Genomic DNA, 21,009 nt, shown 5'->3' on the forward strand with positions numbered 1-21,009 from the left:
GCGCAAGTGAAGGATTTACAGAAGGTCTCTGCCTGTAACAGGGAAGCACTCTCCCAGCAGGACGCTTCCAGGGCTATGTGCAATGCTCTTCTGCCACAGCATGGGCTTGTTCTCAGACTGCCTAGGAAGAAGGATTAACTAACAATTCAGTCCAGGTCTAAAAATCATAGCTCATAAAACTGCTCCTTACTGAAGCTGTTTACTGAGAGGGAATTGAACTCATGGTGATCACATAAGCAGTATTCCTATGCCTGTGGTACAGGGACATTTCTATGTGGAATTTTAGTTTAAGTGTATCTGTATCAGAACAGAAAAACTGCACAGATGAGGAAGACAGGCCATAAATATACATATATATATATATATGCATCTCCATCTCCTGCTCTGTCAATACACCTCTCTTCTGCTCTTGTTATTCATGCACCGAGCTCCACACCACTGCAATGGTGCCCCTCCTTCCAGTCTGCAACAATTCATACAGTGAAAGTCTGGGGCAGGGATTGCCAAGTGGTTTGTGAGGCAACACCAGGTAATGAATATGCCTTTCCTGCCAGCAGCCTCTCTGCTGAGAGGCATCCTATGATACCAGCATTACTTTCATTGCTTCTTCATTAATTTTGCCACACAAGATCACCAGGGGAATATTTTCAAGTGGATCCTCCATTCAATTGTCAACGCAAAATAAATAGAGTTGTAAGAGCTAGAGTTTCATATATAAAATCATCCCTTGGCTTTTTCTCCTTTCCCAGACATACTTGGAACAAATAATTTGCTTTAAGATTTTCCAGACCAAATATCACCCCACCCTCTCTCTTAGCTTCCACCAAGACATGAGAAGTCCAGCCTATGACTCACACACATCTGTGCCTGAGGAGGGTCAGCATGAAAGAAGGGAGTTAACACAGCTCTCACCTAACAACAGCAAAAGGCTAGATCCTACTTTTCACTTCCCCAGCATGGGCTTCCAAGGCAATGGGATAAACCCAAACCTGTGTTTGACACGGGGCTTCGGAATTTCATGCCCCCCAAAAATGAAAGCAAGTTCAGTGACCCAGGATGTCATTCCTGGAAATGCAAGCCTAAAATCAAGATACAAGACATCAGAGATCCAAAGGGATACCATTGCTACAGCACTCCCACATGACTCCCTGCAGAGCTTACAGGAGAAGAGGAGACACCATCAGGCTCCAAAGCAAAGCAGAAGCTAAAAAGAAGTAGGATTGCCTGGCTGTGAACTGCTTCTCTCAGCACTTACATGCATGAAGTTCAGAAGTAGGACATCACAGCTACACATGGGAATAGTGCTTGAGTAGAGATTAAAGGTAGGCAACAGCATTTGTGGTGGGAATTTGTCAGGGAGCAGCAGAGGCTATCGGACCAGGAGCTGAGAGGGGATAATGCAGCTGGTAACGCAGGAGCCTCACCAGCCAAGGCTCCATCCCACCACAGCAAGAAAGCAGGGCAGGTTCAGAGATGGTGGCCAGATTCAACCTAGAGCCAAGATCGTCAGGTAAGTTTGTAGTGATGAGGCAGGTCCAAGTCCAAGCTGGGAAGTCAGTCCACATATCACAGTCAGGTCCAGAGATCTCCAGGCAGGTCCAGCATCAAGCTAGAAAAATCAGTCTGTTAAGTTGGGATCACCAGGGTCCATAGCCGGGTATGGCTGTAGCTGAGCTGGAGACATGTGCTCCTACAGCACAGCTCAAACCAAGACTAAAGGCCCTGGGTGCAACTTAAATGGAGTGCCTGGGCCCAGGGGCCAAGGGTGCGGGTGGAGGACCCAGGTGAAGCTGATCAGGGCCATTAAGGTCTACTAGTGCACTGAGAGCCATAGCCTGAGATGAGATCAAGATCACAAAGTGAATCAGCCATTCTCCTGCAACAACTGGCCCCAGCTGAGGAGACAGAGGGTGTGGAGCTTCCTCTGCAGCTGCCTGACATACGGACAAAGGCAGCTCTCCCTTCTCCAGCTCTGACAATTCACCACCCCAGCCACAGCAGTCATGACCTGGATGAGTCACATCTCTGCGCTTATTTCCCTCATGGCCAGTCTGGAGGTCTCGTTCCCACTGATGTCCCCAGAAACAGTCTGAGGACTGGTTTATCTTGCATTTAAATGAGGGTTGGTCGTCTGGTGGCCTGGGAATCAGAGCCTGATCCTTTTATCCGGTCTCGGGAATCCTGTCCCACCAGCAATCTCCCAAAGTGGGAGCACTGCAGTGTGTCTCTGACAGAAGGGAGACAGCTACAGCCCAGCTGGCTGGCCAGGTATGGGCCTGCCCAGACATGGTTCTGTCAGCCATCTCTGAGCATCTGCTGGGGAACAAAAGTTCCACCAGCCTGCAGAAGGGGGTCATCCATAATCTTTATGTCAGACGTCCTGTCAGGTACCCTGCTCCCCAAAGATGGCCCATTCTGCTGATAAGCCCCTTGTGCTGATCAAACATGGCACTGTTAGGACTGCAGAGGCTTTGGTGGTCTGTCCTGGCCTCTCCACCTCCTCCTCTTCTCTTCAACTACCTGTCCTGCTGCAGAGTTGCAAAGAGTTTTTCCGAGACCTGGGTGCTTACTTGTTCTACGGCATGTTCTATCCAAGTTGAGGTTAGGGTGTGCCTGACAGAGCTTTGGAAAAAGCATGTAAATACCACTGCAGCTGCTCAAATAACAAAATAAAACTCAGCAATGACAGCACACTGTACATTTTTTCCCCATTTTCATATTCCTACAGTTTACTTCTCTTTCATTGCAGCTTCTAGCAGCTGAATATAGTAACCTAAGGGGAAGGAGGGCCAGGCAGAATTCAAGCATCCTTTGTTTGGCAGGAGATTCTTAAATGACTTTTATTCCTGTCTAGCTATATGATTTGGTCCTACATCTCTTGAGCAATAGCCCACCAGATAAATGCCACCCATGAACAGCGTTCCATCTGTGATGCTTTTCTAACACAGCTCACTTGAGGCTTTGTGCTCTGGAAAACAAGCCGACAACACTACTTCTGTTACACATGTCAGATGTCAACAGAGACTAAGCCTAACTTCTGAACCAAGCTGAAGTTGAGTCTCTCACAAAATGCTCAAGAGCTCCAGTTTGTGCATAGGTCAAAGGACAGTTGTTCCTGCCCCTTACATATTAATGAAGCTGATTCTCTCCCCTAACTATAAAGCAGACATCCTAAGATATTCTAGAAACTGACAAAAACCTAGTCCTTCTGAAACTCTGAATGCAGCACTGAGCTCACGGTAACTGCTAGACGGGTATCAAACTTCAAGGGCAGCAGCTCACTAAATTCTCTTGGACTAGTATACTGTCATTGCACTAGGACACAACGGCAAAAACTGTGAAGCCCTGTGATGACAGAAAGCATCTCCCCTGTCAGATGGTAATTCTGCATCCACAAATGATACCCCTTTACTGTGGTATCTTGTTGCACCTGGACCCTTCCCAAGTGCTGTCAGTAAGTGCAGGTGGTCCACCCAACCCTGCGGAGAATAGGCAGCTTGGATGCACTCTCTACTCTCACTTCTTTCTTCCCTCCCCCTGAACTCCACCACTACCCTCCACCCAGGACATCTGCCATCTGCCTCACTGACTCATCCCAGCTTGGGTGGCTTTTCTTCTTGTCAGCAGGAAATGCTTCCTGGCTCGCTCAGCATAGCTAAATCTCCCCTGCAAGCTGCTACTGCTCCTGCTGGAGGATTCCTATGATGTAGCTACACTGATTTATGGCAGACAGGAAAGCTTAGGACTTAATGAAGCTCCACACAGCGCTGTCTGGAGTAGTACTGATGAGGGCAATGTTAATGTTACATCTTCTGACTGGAAAATACCTGGTGCTGCTGAAGATGCACTTAAGGGGCTTAGCCAGAGTAATCCTGTCACAACAGCACTTTCACTTTTCTTATCTTTCTGATCACATAGAGAGCGGGAACTGCATGGGTAAGAGCCTTGATGTGTAAATGTGACAAGGTTGTGCTGCAGATCCTGGTACTTCCTTCCAAGGCACGTGTAGGGCAATAAGCTGGTGGGAAAACTGCCTCCAGTTCTTTGACAGAGCCAGGGGTTATTGCATCCCCACATTCACTGCCTCCTGCTCTTGTATAACCCAGAGCCTTGCCTTCCTTAGTTCCTTGGAAGTGGATGCTGACAGCTTTGAACTATCTGTAAATTGTACATTTCTTAATCTGGACAGCTAGTCAGCACCAAGACGCTGGCATGGAGCACAGCCAGTTGTGTCTGCTATAAAAGTCTACAGAGAGGACTACCCTGCCTTCACAAGTGCTGATTAGGTACGTGACTGCACTAGAAAGAACTGCAGTTAAATGCAGGGCAGGGAACTCCGACCTAATCACAATTCTGGGGTAACAAAATCCACTTCAAGTCTAGGGTTTAACAGTCTTTGGCAACGGGGTGAAAAAAAAATGTGAGCTTCTGCACTGCTGTAATTCCAAACACCATTGCCTAGCATCATAGTATAAATCCAATAGCCCCTAATTATCAGCTACCACTCTGGAACTGATGGCAACTTTATGCTCCTTTACCTGTGGGGAAACCTTGTTACACTCATGTACTTACATTCATCAGATTCTGTAAAAAGAGGGAAAGGTTGTTTTCTCATATATAATGGTCTGGCAGATTGCTATGCCTTTCAATCTCCCTTCTGTGTTTTAGGGAGGGTGATAAGGAGGAAGGAAAGAGGCAAACACACACACAGGTTTTGGAGCTGACAGCACAGCATCTATCTGCAGACAAGCAAGGAGCGTTTCCAGTATAGAAGAGCTTGGCAAGCCACAGTCAAAATTTATTCATTCCAGTGTGGTATGCAGTGAGGAGGAGGGGTCGAAGGGGAGACTTCAGGCCCTCGAGCAAAATTCCAGTTCATGCCACTCAGGCTCCTGTGAAAGGAGATGGTTCGCTCTGGTGAGCTGTGCAGGAAGGTTGTTGCAAGGCTCTGGGATCCCTGTCTGTTACCCGCTGCTGAGAGGTCTCACAGAGGTAGCTGGAAACTTGTTCCATGTCATGGATCATGCACCTCTAAGCAGTGCATGGAAGCTCGCCTGATAAGGCAATGTGATACAGCATCCTTCAGACAGTTGAGCTGTGCCCCATGCTGCAAAGACTGCACTTGCCAGAGAACGGGCAGGGGAGTTTCTGCAGAATATCAGCTCATTCTGTGTTGAGGCAAAGGCTCCTGGCAGGTAGGGGAGCGATAGAACAGAACAGTACAAATAATGAGACAGACCATAACATTTATTAGAGGGAAGTGCTCTGGGATATTTAAGTGTTTACACAGTGAGGGGAAGAGCCCTCACTCCCTCAGGATCTCAGATACAAGGAATTTTTCAGGAGTAAGATTTCATTTTCATTTGGGGGTAGAAAGTGCAAGCTAACACTGCAAAGGTGTCCAAGTGCCTCAGTTTCACCGAGTCCAGTGGTACTCGGAGAACTAAATACTTCTGAGACCCTGTACTTCTGCCCTGCCTGTGTTTGGTAAAGAGCCAATTACCCTAAACACTGTACTTTTTCAAGTGCTGGAGGTAAGAGCTGATGCTTTTAAATTTGTAGCACAACTGACAACTGTAGGACTCCTAGAGTCAATAGGGAAAGGTGGAGCATTTTGCTTTTGGAATATGGAGAGGAGTCACAGTCATTTCTCATCAGGTGTTTTCCTCCTGCATGAACTGAAATTTTGTGTCTAGGATGCCTGAGGCTGGGGATCCTTATCCCTTAGATATCTAATGTAGCATTAGTACAACTGAGAATCAAACCACTGAAATGCTGTTAGAAAAGATGAGTACAGGAATTCAGTGGACCTACACACTGCCGCGATTGTTAGGAGAGGAAAACGACAGCCTCCTAAAGCAAAATGGAATATTCATCCAGACACAGTACAGCCACCAAGACAAACACATGCACAGCATCCTGCCTTGAATCCGACTCCGAGGTGACATGGCAGCCAGCAGGACCTTTGCCTTTTCTGCTGGTGCTGCTACCGACATCTGCAGCTGCAGTGATGCCTCAAGAGGTCAGCATTGTAACATCAGTAGGAAGCTTGTTTTCAATCCACTAAGCATACATTTCTGAACAGAAGAGCCTAGGAAGCCAATTGCCCAAGACGTTGGAAGGCCATTTTCCCTAGAGAGGCAAGCAAAATCAGCCTCCCAGCTAAGCAGTTGGCATGTTACAGAAACACGTCCTCTCTGTGGGTCTGCTAGGGCAGTGCCATTCTCCACTGACCTCTTACTCAATCATCAACACCTATATCAGTTTGTCTGAGCCATCTAACCTTTCCTGTCTCCCGTACAAAGTCATCCCCAGTAAAACAGCTGCCCCAGCAAGCCACCTCAGGCAGTCAACATGACCAGCCAAAGCCAGGAGCCCAAACTTTTTCCATACTTAATGGGGAGATGCAGTCACCTCTAGAGCATAGTTCAGGGAAGCCTTGAACCATAGCTTCATGAAGCTTTTCAGCCAGCATAAACTAGCACTGCAGTCAAGAGTTTGCTTTGTTTGTGTGGTTGCATTGTGAAATGGCTTTAACTAGCTAAAAACCTGGCTAGTTTGGACGCAGACCAGTGCCCTCTGCAGCTGTGTGACCCCCTAAGCCAGCACTAGGGAGGGATGACAAGGGTGCTGGAAAAAGTTAAAAACGGAAAGAAGGCAAGAGGGGTGGAAGGACTGCCTCTCTCTGTGGTACGGCTGGTCTGTGCTGGCTGGAAGAGGTCATGAAACTGCTTAGACTAAAGCAACTCCTGAGGGAAGCCAGCCTCCTAACTGGGAACTAACCCATAAGGTGTGAGTGCTTTCTGCACTGCTGCACTTGGTTCCGCAAGGGTCAAACAGCTTTCCAATTGGGTTGCTTCGCTTCCTCTCACCAAGCCAAAGCAAGCAGCAAGAGATCTGAATGGGGAAGGGACAACGCAGAATTGCTCCCTGCACTGTTTGCTAAGCAGCCCGTTGACTGTGGTTGAAATCCTCCACAGACACTATGCCCAAATGCCTGTGGCTAAGAGCGCAAAAAAAGGCAAAGGACACTGACTCCAGCTCTTGTGAACTCAACTCTCTCTTCTGTCATCTGTCCTCTATGGCTGCTTTGATGTTTTTTCCTCCTTGTGCATTAAAAGGAAGGTGGGAATGCTCTGGAGCTCAGTGTGTTCATATTTACTTCCAAGCGGGTTTTATGCTTGGATTTTGCTGAACTAGAATCAGGACATCTCCGCGCCCCGTGCTCTAGCAATAAAATTATAGAACAAGCTTTTCCAACTGATTTTTTGGGGATATTTTCCCTTCTTTTTAACTTGTTCCAGTTGTACATACTGTCCTGGCCACGTTCCTAGAGTAAGCACTGACAACTGTTTCATAGCTGAGATCCTCAGACATGGATGAGCCAAGATACACATACACACACACGTACAGGCACACACAAAGGAGACGGCAGAAGGCACTAAAAATAACTTAGCTAATTGAACAGCCGGTCGGAGAGGGCTCAAGATGCAGCAGTCATTCCAAAGCCATTTCCTGGAGAAGGATTCACACTGCTGTGCACCAAGGGAGGAGGGTGCTCTCCAAAGGATGAGGGGGGGGATTTAAGCACGTTTCCCCTTGTGCATGCAGCTGGTGGTAGGGAAATACAGCCTTTTACAACCCCTGAGCTACACGTAGTAGGGAGCTCAGCCCTGCTGAAGAGGGTGGGGTGCATGGGAAGGGTTACACCACATCAGCTGGGGATTTGACAGCTCTGGGAAGGGTCCTTTGCTTATTAGTTGGCTAAGGCAACAGCAATCCCAGAAGTGCCACTTTTGGCAGAGACCGGGGATCCAGGGGAAGCTGCACAGCTGGCGTAGCAGAGCTTGCAGACAGCATTCTGCATCCAGAGGTTTCTGGCTGGGACTGCTTCCTCATGGCTGGGCTGCACGCACTCCTCAGCCCAGCCTCTATTCAGTGCAGCTGTGATGTGATCCTTGGAATGAAGGGGTAGCTTCTCAGGGGTACATATGCTCCTTGGCAGAAAGGCCTTATGTTTTCAGATGGAATTTGAGCAGCATCAGAAAATCAGGGTTGACCTTCTCTGCTTTGACACAAATATACCTTTTCTCTGATGCTCACACTGGTTTATTCACTCTCTCCCCACCAACAACATTGCTGTACAGCTGTTTGACTAACAGACCTAGGAGAGCTGCATGTGCAGTACCTCTTTCCCTGTCATTTTTTACTAGGAAACAGTCTTCCCATCTGATTCATGAAATAATTAAATAGACTTGATGCAGCTTCTTCTCCAGCTGCATGTGGTTAACTTGCATCCCAAAAGCAAGCATCATGCCTAATGGACTTTGACAGGGGCATCGTGGTATAAAAGTGGGTCAGTCCAGTGCTGACATCCTGAAGTTTCCTTCACTTCAAAGCACTTGTGCTTTAAGCTCCTACTGAGTTACAGACTTAAAATTGTGGGTCTGGCATGAAGCCACCAAGCATGAAGCACCTTCCTCTTCTATGTGGTTTACAATGCTGGATGTTTGGGATGGAGAAAGGGCAGATTCTAACTCCTTGGGCTCTGCTAGTGAGATACAGTCAGCTCAGGAGAATAGCCACTGTCCGAGCATTTCCCTCCTTTCATCTCAGTGTAGCATTAGTATGTCCTGTGTTATCCTTAAACACAGAGCTGCACACAATTCACTGAGTCTGCTCCCAGCAGCAACTGAACAATGCAGTCCTTTTGGTTTGATCCATTCACAGCCTTGCTGGTGTCCTAATGTCACAAATTTGAACGCCAAGCTTCAGAGTGTATTCCAAATCTGCAGCAACAAGGTTATACATACAAGCTGTTAACAGCCAGAGTCCTGAGTTGTCAGAGCTCCCCAGGACCCTGTCCATCCTCACTACAAAATCCTGTGCTATCCAAAAAGAAGCACAAGGCATCTGGAGTGCGGGACCTCTGCGAACCCTCCTCTTCCATTGACAAAGGGGTCTCTAACATCACCATTCTACATATTTGTTGTACATCTCTGATCTGAAATGAGCCAAAAGGCACCCGTGCAACAGTACATAGCCTTTCACTAAGTGGTACCTCCTCTGCAAGCCTGTGGAAATCCCATTTCCTAGCATACATGATACATCAGGACTGATCATCTTGAGTACACAGACTCACAGCTCATCCAATTCAATATTGTTGCAAGAGGCAACATTAACTCCCAGCCCTTTGCTGCTCTCTTGGCTATGCAGTGTGCAGGGACTGGAACCTGAAAAACACTTCCTTCATGGACCCCACCTTTGTGCAGTGTCAAGTAAGCCAAACACAGGAGAGCATTAATCAGTGCCTTGAGAAAGAGGTTGCCATCAGCACACAAAAAGACAAGAGGAAACGTCATCTTACCATGTGGTAGTTAATCATTTCCTGCAGACTGTCTCCAAATTTGTCAAGGCACTCCTGCAAAAAAAGGTAAAGAAAACTGGCAGTGAATAGAAGCAGCTGCCCTTTATTCCCAGGGGTTCAACGGCTGAGAGAGGCTCTCATTAAGCCACTGAAGAGCCACTCTGCCATTTGGCAAGAAGGCGTTTCGAAAATGTCTGACATCGAAGCCATAGACTCCCTGTCCTTTCCACTTTAGTGCAGAAATCAACGTGTCAGTTGTCACTTGTGTAGGCTGGTTACCCGCATTTCCTAAATAACTGATGCTTAACTGATGCTTACTGACCTAGATTCAAACAACCTTGTCAGAACTGTGGCTTCTTAAAAGTCCAGTTCTCCTTGCAGACAATGAATCTCACTCTGACCTTTCAGCATTGCATTATCAGATGGTCTCTACATTCCTCCAAAAAGAAAACCTCACACTAAATTGCTACTTAAACAGTGTAAGGGTTTTGGACATATGGTCCATTCACAGCACCAGGAAGCTTAACGCTCCCCAGTCCTCACTGTGTCCCATGCTCCATCCCACAGGATGACTTACCGAAATCATTTCATCCTTCTTGCACTGCTGCGACAAGTCCCGGACTCCACTGACAAAGTGCTTGTTCGTGGTGAGGTAGGCTTTGCCTGCTTCAATCATCCCACTGCATAGCTTTACCAGCTGCACAAGGAGAGAGGTGTGAGTGGATAGGCAGCTGATCACATCCAACTGAACTGCAACCAGGCTGGTTTTAATCTGCACCAACGCCACAGCCCAAGACCTTTAGAACAGGATGCCGTTCACGTTCTTGCTGCGGCTACACTAGCAAGCCTTACTGCATGTGAGAGAAACAGGGATGCAAATCACACTTCTCAGGGTATGTCATGCTGTCAACATTTCACTTGTCACTTAACAGTTCTAGGCTATCCCCTGAGCACAAATGAATCAGGGCAGCCCATTTTTTCCAGTGGGTTTCTACTCTTCATTCTACCCTGAGGCATCAGGACCGCAGTAAAAGGAACCTGATCACACAGATTGACTGGGGAGAGGTAAGATGCCTTGGTGCCGGGTGGAAGTGATACGCTGTCTAGAATCTCCCTGCTGGGAGTATGCTGCTCTTTGGGATTGTCGAGTCTCTGAGCCCAGCTGGCTGTTCTGCATACTTGTGGAGACATGTCTTGCTCTTACCTTGGAATGAAGGGGAGCCAGCATTCAGCAGCCTTATGTTTTTGTATCATGCTTTCCTTAAACCAACTGACCAGGACTGCTTAAGCCATGTCTGCTGTGTGCAGCCAGTGAAAATCTATGTTCCCTCACACCATCAAGATTGTAGATAACTATGAATCAATTTCCACAATTCTGCAGCCCAAGGAAACTTTGCTGGTTCATCATGGGGGATTACAGCATATATCTCTGGACTGCCTGTGACTTAGTACAGTCCTTCTGATGGACCTGGAAGGAGCTTTGTTCAGAGAAACATTAACAACTTTAAGCAAGCTACACACGCTCCAATTCTCATCACCAGCCTTGTTATAGTGAAGCTACCAGCGAAGTTACCTGGAACTTGCAGCAAAATGGGGTGGCTTCCTCACTTTGGAATTAGTTTGCTGCAATGCAGGCATACATCTCCAGACAGCCTTTATTAACTTTTGATAATATAACAGCTGCAGGGAACATTCCCAGACTTCCTAGCCTCAGCAAACTGCCTTAGCATGCCTGGAACTGGCTGTAAAGACTGGAGCATTAGCTTAGCTAGAATTCCTGGCCATTAGCCTATCTCCTTTCAGCCAAAGCTCCTTGTAAAAGGTTACGTTAAACAACTTAAGATAAATCCATAAACAAAAGGTCCAAGAGATTTGCAATAGTGATGGCTGACCACTGAGCAAAATTTTTTAATTGTTTGTTTGTTTGTTTTTAAATCATCACTGTTCTAAGCTTTTTAACTAAGTGAAAAACTTCATCTGCTGATAATGAAAAATAGTTGGAACTGAAGTTTTCCATTCTCAAAATCCAGGAGCTTTTTAGAGATATTAATCTTACTAATGAAAAATGACTTTAGAAATCTTTCCCTGTCAACCAGCCTCACCTACAGGCTAGGAACAAATAGCTCTCAAGTTTGGCTGGACGACAAAGCCCCACTGAAGCATGGTGTGCTGTTTTGGGGCTTGGTGCTTGTTCTATATATGTAGCCACAAGGCTTTGGGGTCTAATCTATATGCATGCATTGCAAAACAAGCTTGCTTGCCTCTTTCTGCAGTTCTGTAAAAATATAGCTGAGTATATCTGAACGTATAAATATATATATAGTCACACGTGTTATATCTGTGTATACATAGTATATACAGTCTTCACTCTTTCACACTCACATCCTCTCCTGTCCATGCAATTTGTCAGAACAGCATTGGATGCTAGCAGACTTATACTAGCCCATCCAAGCCCAGAGAAGAAAAGCAAACAGATGCAGTTCCTGTCACATCTGGAGCCCAGACGTACACTAGGGGTTTGGACAGATCCTCTGGAAAGGAAATCCAGCCTATTCTGCAACGTGGCGGTTTCTAGCATACCTCTGTGCAAACACTGCGGCTGAGGCTGTGTTACTAGTAGCTGAAGGCCATTCAGCGCAAGCACGCTCCCAAGGGGAGCAATGATGGCTTTGCAGATGGACCACAGGACAGAATGAAGGACATCTCTTTGAAACAGCAATCAAGCCCAAATCTCTGGTGTCCCCTTGGATGAATCATTTACACTGCCCTTTACCTCCATTTTAAACAGGTGTTAAAAGACTAATAATTTATAAACTAAGTGCTCAGGGGCACAGTAAAAGGCAGAGAAACAGAGTCGGTCCTTGCCAGCTTGCTGCTCTTTAAGAAGTAGTCATGCCAGCTATTTGGGTACCACTGAACAACATTTACACCAAGCCCTAGAAAGGCTGCCCTGGGCATCCACCCAGCCAGTACACAGGAGAGGAGCTGGGCCATCCAAAGATGATTTATTAGGAATGGGGATGATTGAATCTTGTCCAAAGTTACCCTCAGAGAAACTAATCTGAACTTCAGTGGCTCTTCAGATGCAAGCTCCAGCCTCATTTGCCCTGGACCCAGGCCTGATAAGCCTGTTGCTGACAGTGACTGAGCCAGCAATTTGCATGACCAGTCATTTCTGCAGCAGACAGGGGAAATGATGCATGCAAACAGAATGAAATGTCTGCCCATTCTACATTACCAGAATAGCACCCCATAAGTGCTGTCAGGGGAAGACCAAAATTGCATGAGACTATTGTTTTAATGCAGTCCTCACCCAAAGGAGCTGAAATCAATTTGCAACAAAGCACTGAACAATAAAAAGCTGAGAGCCCTGAACAGCTCTTGTACTTCCAGCCCACCCTCCTTGCTCTAGGATTGTTCTTCGCGCACGAAGTCATCTAACTACAGGGGGCACTGACAGCAGTAGTGCTAGAATCAGAGCAAGTTTCACTCCATGCTTTGTCTTTAAAGCCTCAGCTTAGAGGAAAACAGATAACCTAAAACCCTTTGCAGCTTCCACCAGTGAGACTAGTTAGCTTGTGCAGATAACCGTTTCAAGCAGCTTGATTAGTAAATGGGTTTTATAGGACACAGCTTTGCCTAGGGCTTGTGACTTCAACAAAGCCCATTTCTCCATCAGATGCAGGAGTTTTATCCCTTGCTAGCTTTGGGAAATCTCACAGATAAAAAGCCGACAGCTCTTCTGGCTCCTCTTCTTCATTTCTCTCTGTTCTCGTTCAGAAACAACTTGGCTGACGTCTCAGACAAGGAGGAGTGGGAGTGGAAAAGCCACCTTCCATCACAAAGCCTCTGACTTAGATCTAAAGTACCAACTGGATGTAAAGAATCACCAGCATAAATGCAAAATGGCCAAACTGGTCCCCGAGAGAATAGTTCCAGTGTCAGATTACAGCTGCGATGCACAGCCTGGCTGAACATCAGACAGCAACCACCACCATCAGTCTGAATCCGGCCCCTTGTTTATCTGTGTCTCCTTACATCCCTGAGCTGACACAGTGGTGCCCACGCTGTGTGATGGACGTTTAATAGCTCCAACCCCACACAGCTTAGTATCACAAGCAAGATGGTGGAGAGGGGAAACAGACAGCACCAAAATAACTTGCCACAGCAGGAGAAGCAGTGTCAGTCCCCTGAGATCCAGGACCAGAACAAGAAGGCCATCGTTCAGCATTAGGAGCCCATCTGGACCTCTTGTCCTAACTCCTTTTGCAGTCACAAAGGAGCCTTGACAGGTACCTGTCAGTAGAGGGAGACATGGTCCTGTTGACAAGCCCAGTGTATTATACATTAGTTTCCTGACAGCCTGAGATGGGCTCACTTTTTAGAGGAGACTGGTCGGGCCATATTCCTAAGCAGGAACTCATCAGTCCCTCTTCAAACCAATGCGCTAAGCTGCCCCATCTTACCTTGTCAAGCTTTGCCTCTATCTCCACCACATCTGTTTCCACTTCATCAATGGTTGCCCTGCAATGACAACAGCAAAAAGAAATAATTAATTGATTGCTTATGATGGTTGGGAAAGAAGCCAGAAGTTCTAGATGACTAAAGATCAGAGGGACTAAGGTATGTGTGCTGGTGGTGGACAGGAGGAGGGATTCACACTTCCCACTTTGGAGTTTCCTGCTGCTCTGTAAACTTGGTACTTACTTGGGAGAATGATCACACCTCATCAGGAATGAATTCCACTGGGCTGGGAAAAGAGATGGAGATTATCCTATCTTCTGTCAGCGTCATGGATAAAGTCAGGTGCGCTGTAGTAGTCATACACAGTGAACTCATTTAGTAGCCTTGTTCTGATTCTGCAGGCAATGTTGTTAATTGGTAGTAATGCTAAGTGACACAGAAGTAACCACTGTTGCACCTTAGCCATCCATTCACATTAGGCACAAATCACTTGCTTCGGTACCACCAAAACCCATTTTCTAGGCTACAACAGTGCCTGAAGTGCAGCCACGTGGCGAATTATGTCCTTTGAACCTTAGGAACCATCACTCAAGCAGAAACACATCTTGGTCCTTTTGTTGTTGAAGACCATAAGTCTCTTCCACACAGGTGGGGCTTTGCTTGCATACGGATAAATCTGCTCCGCGATTATCGGATCTGTTTTCTTTCCATGTCACTGGACAGATGTGACAGTAGGAGGCTATTAGAATCCAGCTGCAAAGGTCACCAGACCTCCTTCACAAAGTGAAATATTAACATGACATCAGCCATTTGGAAGAGGCATTCCCAGGCTGAGGCATGTGGTGTGAAATGACTTTTTTGAGGCCAGAGTCCAACAGTAAGCACTGTAAACCTGGGAGTGTTCCCTTGCAGAGCTGTTCACTGCTATATGATGTTTATACTTGGACAGTTGTTTCTTTAACCACACACCTGGAAATGTGGTAAGCCTCACACCGCCCTTATGCACCAAAGATATGCAATCCAAATTTCACTGCAAGGAGCTTCTTAAGTTTGTGGGCTTGTAATTTAAAAGGTTGTTTCCTGAAATATTAGTCAGGCTTTAAAAAAATCCAGCACGGAACATGTGCCAGCTGAAAGAACAGTAGGGGAGAGATATGATTTAGAGCCACATGAATTAATACTGCTATCGCAGCAAAAGGATAGGACACCCACAAACCAAAGGGAACAGCAAAAGTGCTGAAGGAACCATTAGAGTATGCAGTAACTCTGTGCCTCTGAGGCTCTTGGTGTCTTCAGTGAATTAGTGAATGGTGAAGATAGTGACTGTCTTCAGTAAGGGACATGCTTCTAAGAGAAAGAAGGATAAATTTAAGAAGAAAGCCCAAAAGGTCACAAAGCTGGGTCTAAATCTAAATTTCTGCCAAGCTGAGGAAGGGTTCAGGCCAACAGCATGGTACTTGTATGTACCTTACAAAGATTACACAGAACCAAAGTAGCACAGCACACTCAGTGCCATCTGTTCTAAGCATTCTTCAATGGGAAATATGCATAGTACCTTACACGGGTGAGTGCAGTCCCCATCTGTAAGCTATGAGACAGCCAACATTTGCTACAGTCCTATGTAATTCGGGTGGAGCAAAAAGGAGAGAGTCTGTCCTCACGCAGTATTGGCCTCAAAGACTGTGGGTCTAATAACTGTCTTGCTGAAGCTAAATTGGCTGCATAACCAAGAACTGTGATGTAACAGCTGTAACTTTCCTTCAGAGACTCCTGCTTTCCCCTTCCACTGCTCTCTTGTTCCCAGATGATATTACTTACAAGCAGAGGAGTATCTCCTCCATCAATGTCCCTTTCCATTAAAAATTCCTTCTAGCCTGTGGTTTGACCATGCTGCTCCCAGCCAGGGAGGGCAGAAGGGGGATGCTGGCCATTTACAGGCCACTTGTGACTCCACTGCTGCCCTTTCCTCATCTGGTTTCTTTTAACAAGTGAGTCTGAAGGAGAAAAAGGGGTAGGTCTGCTGTTCCTAAATGAGCTGCGATGTTCTTCAGCTCTGTGAGCAGGAAGAAGCACCAAAACCCTGCCAATGCTGTGTGAGGAAAGGATGTGTTTCTACTCCCTTCATCCAAGAGCTCTTGATGTCATCTCAGCAAACAATACTTCCTACATCTTAACATAAGCACGACATCAAATCCAGAGGAAGCAGGCTAGGTTATTAATCACCATTATATATCATAGAAGACAGCCTGGAATCTGCTTTTATTCAAAAATACCAGATGCAAGAAAATACAGCTACTGCCTACGACTGGCTCCTCTACTTCCTGCCACGCAAGGAGAAATACATATTTACAGAAAGTTTGCTACCTGCCGAGCACTTTAAATGAAGCATATTTGTTACACCTTCCCTCGCCCCACACATCACTTCTCTCTTCCTAGGCCCTTGATAACTAGACAGCCTTTTCCCTGCCATGACACCCAATGTAAAAGATGGTGAGGCCAGAACCTCAGACACAGATTGCACAGACACCCTCCATCTACAGCCACCCCGAGCAAGCCCTAGGCTCTCTGAAGTTGCAGTAATATAGCATGGCTGCTCAGGATTGTACTTGATCCCTGGCCTTCTCCTGTATCTGTAAGGAAGCTGGCAAAACCCCAGGACAGAGCAGGCAGGACAGCAAGAAACTATGCATGTTCAAAATGACCTTTTTCATCAGCAGTTCCTCAGAACTGCAGATAGCTAGAGACTAAATCTGCACCCACCATGGTGGGAGCAAATCTTTGTGTGTAGGTCACATTTGTGTAGGAATTCATTGAAACAACTCCCCAGCAAGGAATACTTTTGTGCACAGTCTCAAGGCCTGACTTTGCTGCAGTTGCAGGGCTCTCAGTTTCCCTTTTGCAAAGGGAGGGAACTGGTCACTGCAGGTTTACAAGCAAGTATAATTTCCTATGATAACAGCAGAAACACCAAGTATAGCGCATCTATTTCTTTTTTTGCACTTTTGTTTTTTAAGAGCAAGCTCTGTCTTGGGATGACACTGTAATGCCAGCCTTTGCTTTCTACAAATACCTCTCTGTCCTGCCACAGGCACTTGGAAAAGAAGGAAACGCAATAAGGACATTACGGAAAATTACTAACACAGATCCATGTCCAGCCCACAGCATTGCCGCCACTGTCTTTCCAAGCTCTGGTGTGACTCAGGGACTCCTATAATGTGAAGCTGCAATGCTACTGATAGATGGTGGCTTAGGTCCTACTAGCCAAGCACCTACTAGAGAAAGATCCATTGCACTTCCCATTCTCCTGTCTGCTCACTCAAGCCATACAACCAAAACCAAACTAAAAGAAGGGTCAGACAACAGACTGATGCCATTAGAGAATGAGGGTCTCTGCTTCAGCACAACAGAAATGTCATTTTTTATTCCCTTACTGTGTTGCAGTGCTCACCTGACCTGGCATCACTCTCTTCTTCCTGATTGTTCTGCGTACAACTTACCCCAAAAATAAAATTAAAGATCTTACTGTAAAGCCCCTTAGACAGTTCAGGAAAGGTTATTTTAGTAGGTGTATTTAACAGACGTCTTTTCTTTGGCTTGCAAATTACATTTGATTGGTTATTAGTGTTTAGGAATTTACTTTTCAGTCCTGCTGCAGTGTTCCTTTGAACAACATCTCAGCCAACAGGGAGGCTTCATACAATTGCTATTGACTTAATTCCAGAGAAACATATAACCAAGTATCTGCTCCCTAATTAGAGAAAACTCAGGTGTCAGCATGGCCATCTTCAGCACAAACAACACCCACAAGAGTATTTCAAAGCTTTGCAATATTCTCAGTGTTCCCCATAAGCTTCAAAAGTGTCAACTTGCAAGTGTTGGAGAAAGACGTAAAGACTTAGACATCACAGAAGGGAATGGGTGGCGTCCAGAAGACTGGGTGTTCTGTCAGTGTCCTGAAACACAGATTCACCAGGCTGCTGGTTACTGAAGTGTCAGCACAGCTAGATGACTTTGCCTTTCTGTAGCAGCAGCAGAAAGTGCCATCATGAAGATTTCAGTCCTCCGTGCCATAGCAACAACAGCCCAGGAACTTTCTCCAGCAGACTGAAAAAGTAAGTGCTGGGTAGTCCTTTCCTTGCTTTCCTCCAACACTTCTTCCAACCTCTTCCTTGAGCAGCCCTCTGGGAGCAGCCTCTAGAGTCCAAGCAGCAATCTAAACTCCTTCACCCTCACATCAGCCAGACTGAAAATTAAATCCTGGTGACTCATTATGAAAGTACAGACTCCCTTGTGCCCAGGGCTCTGGCCACAATCGATCTGCTACCAGCTCTTTGAAAACACAGCCAAAAAAGAAGCTTGTTTCTCTCTAATAATTCAGTCCTCAAGATTTACTGCAACACATATGGCTGCCCTATACAAATGGCAGCCTGGCTGTGCTGGGGGCAAAGCGTTTGAAAGAAATGGAATAATTAAAGAGCTTCTTTCAGGCAAATTTTTTCTCTTGCTGCTATTTTTGTTCTCTGAGTTTGGAAGTCGTGTGCCTTCATGCATTGCACTCTTACTGCCAGATTCAATTTTTCCACTTGGTTTCTTCATGGTTCTGATAGCTGGACATAATAACCAGCTAAAAAAAAAGAGAGCTGGGATTTCTGGGGATGCTTTTCTTTTCAGGAAAGCAACAGCAGCCATTGTTTAATCTGCAGACATCAGCTAGAGGCTAGTGTAGCAAGGCAGTCTAGCGGCGTATTTCCTGCCAGAAGGTGGAGAGAGCATCTATAATTTACTCCCTATTGTTATCATAACCTAAGAAAAGGAGTTGATATATTTGGACTCTGTGTGGAGGAGGAAGACATTTTGGTTCTGGTATCCGCTCAGGTATGAACACAACTGACTATGACTATGAAAGCATGAAATCTGAGCTTTATATTTGGTGTGCGGACTGATATAAAAGGTTCCAAGTGTTTGATTTCAAGGACAGTGATCTCGGAGACCTACTCAGTTCCAGGACTATAATGGAGTTCCAGCTTCATTACAGGAAGCACGAGTGAACATTTATCCATCCTTTCCAGTTACATGGTGCTTCTATATCTGAATGAAGTCTTTGGGGAGATGAATTATGAGGCCGAGACGTGGTTAGGGGTAGTGCAGCCATGCATTCATCTTGGATAAGGTGTATGTGGAAGATAAAAGGACCTCAGTCCTCAACCAAGTGCCTAACTCCTATCCTGCAGTGTCCTTTCCCGTACACCTGGTCTTGTTGGCCAGGGATTTTTCTTTCTGCAGCTCTGGCCCTCTGCTTCTTAGAAAGCAATGTAAGTTCTCTAAGGGCTGGGAGCAGGTTGGAGCAGAGCAGCAGTGTGCAAAACCAGAAGCAGCTCAAGTTCCCCCCTCTTCCCCGCCTTCTCCTCCTCCCTGACCAAACGAACTCACTGCAGGGCCTGCCATGTCAAGGAAGAAACCAGTGAGCAAAATCTAGAAGTAACCGGTGCTGACTCCCCTGCTCACAAACCCACCGCTGTCCTTCCCCAGAATGATGTGCATGAATACCAGCGAACTCCATTATGATCTGTGCTATTCCAGTACATTGCAAACAAGCTGGTAATGAGCTAAAGCAGTGTTAACTGAGATCCTTCCTGACAGGGCCTGCTTCATACAGCCAGGACAGGCCCAGCACATTTGCTCCAAAGAGGTAGAAAGCTTGGGGAAAGACATTATACCAGATTCTTTAACACCTGATTTCCCATCCTTCAAGGGTACAACATGCCTAAGCCCATCCCTGGGCTTTTGGGGTTCAAAATGTCCTTATCCTGCTCACCGATGAAGTTCCAGAGTCCACTGATCATGCTTCCCTAGAGAAATCACAGGTTTCAGTGCAACTGCTTACTGCAGAATGCAAACACTGGGCTAAATTCTCTGCCAGTTTCATTCCCAAATTTAAATCCTCCCACTGTTCCACCAGTGTGGCATAGATAAAAGGCAAAACCCTTTCAGTTACACAAGCAAGCTGAAAACCTGGAGTAACTCCATAGGGATGAGTAATGCCACCTCAGCACTGCTGGGCTCCACCGCTCCATTCTGAAGGAATACAGAAGTGAGATGAACAGGCATGGCAAGTGGCACATATAATCCCTACTGAACCTACGTGCCTGCCACGTCCACAGCACTTGTGACTGCTGACACAAACAGAAAACCCCAGGCAAAGGTAGCAGCTGTAGTGTGTACACAGGGATGCTCAGCACTTAGGGCTCACATGCTCACCCATCTGGAGGCATGTGGCTAGGAAACCAAGTGATTCTGACAAGAATTGAATCCCTTCACCCAAAAAAGCAATGTCCCAATTGCTGGGCAGCTAAAAGCTGTGTAGTCATGTCCTGGCTGGGTGCCCTTCGTGTTTCCTGATGCTATGCTCTTCCTGCTAATGCTTTTCCAGGCCTTGGGCTATTTCCGTCATGAGGGGAGAGAAAACAATCCACAACCTCATCTGCTAGTCGTTCAGTGCAAAGCGGAGCCCTTCCAACTGCAGAGATGAGGCTTGAGTTTCCTTGCTCAGAGAAATCAGCAATTCCCCACAGTCCAGAGGGGTTTGCATTGTGAATTTTTCTTTGTCCTTTAACGAAGCCATTCAGACACATGATTTGTATGTGACAAAAATCTTCCCAGAAGCATTTTTATATCCCATGGGGACAGGAATAATAAGCTACACTGCTATTAGAGAACAGGGTCTGTGGCAAGAACACATCTGCCTTTCCCCTCTTGTGACTTGGTTCTACAAACTTTCATTAGATGGTCCTAGCTAAGCACCAAGAGAATAATCGCCCACATCCAAAACAAGATCAAAGCAAGAAAGTCCCACTGGCAAACTGATGCAGAAATCAAGTCACTGGCATCACCGCGAGCTGAGGCTGAGTATAATTGTGTGGGTGCCTAGAACAGCATTTTATAAGCTGTGCTTGGGGTGCAGTTAGAAGGCCAGAGCTGGTAGAGGAGGATGGGCAAAACCAGAGGGGAAATGACATCCTGACCGAGGGGCACTGGCTGTGACAGGTCAACTACAAGGCCCCTTTTTTAGTTAGATTATCATTAGTCACCATCTGCTTCTGACTCTGCTGACTAATAGTCTTACAAAAGAGATGGTTTATGATTACTGGAGCAATGAGCAGGACTAACAAAGCTGTTAT

The 21,009-nt window shown here is 46.3% G+C and overlaps 1 protein-coding gene across 1 annotated transcript in view; it reads right to left on the reverse strand.

Moving 5' to 3' along the window:
* Positions 1–21,009, reverse strand: part of ACAP3 (ArfGAP with coiled-coil, ankyrin repeat and PH domains 3) — an 89,478-nt gene that overhangs the window by 34,101 nt on the left and 34,368 nt on the right. Inside the window, exons 2-4 of the mRNA XM_010577396.1 lie at positions 13,834–13,891; positions 9,945–10,064; positions 9,368–9,421 (exon numbers count right to left, since the gene is read on the reverse strand). Of these exons, the coding sequence (XP_010575698.1) occupies positions 9,368–9,421; positions 9,945–10,064; positions 13,834–13,891 (232 nt within the window). The remainder of the gene's footprint in view (positions 1–9,367; positions 9,422–9,944; positions 10,065–13,833; positions 13,892–21,009) is intronic.

This window comes from Haliaeetus leucocephalus, unplaced genomic scaffold (assembly GCF_000737465.1).
Source record: "Haliaeetus leucocephalus isolate CR32 unplaced genomic scaffold, Haliaeetus_leucocephalus-4.0 Scaffold556, whole genome shotgun sequence".
NCBI classification, from domain to species: Eukaryota; Metazoa; Chordata; class Aves; order Accipitriformes; family Accipitridae; genus Haliaeetus; species Haliaeetus leucocephalus.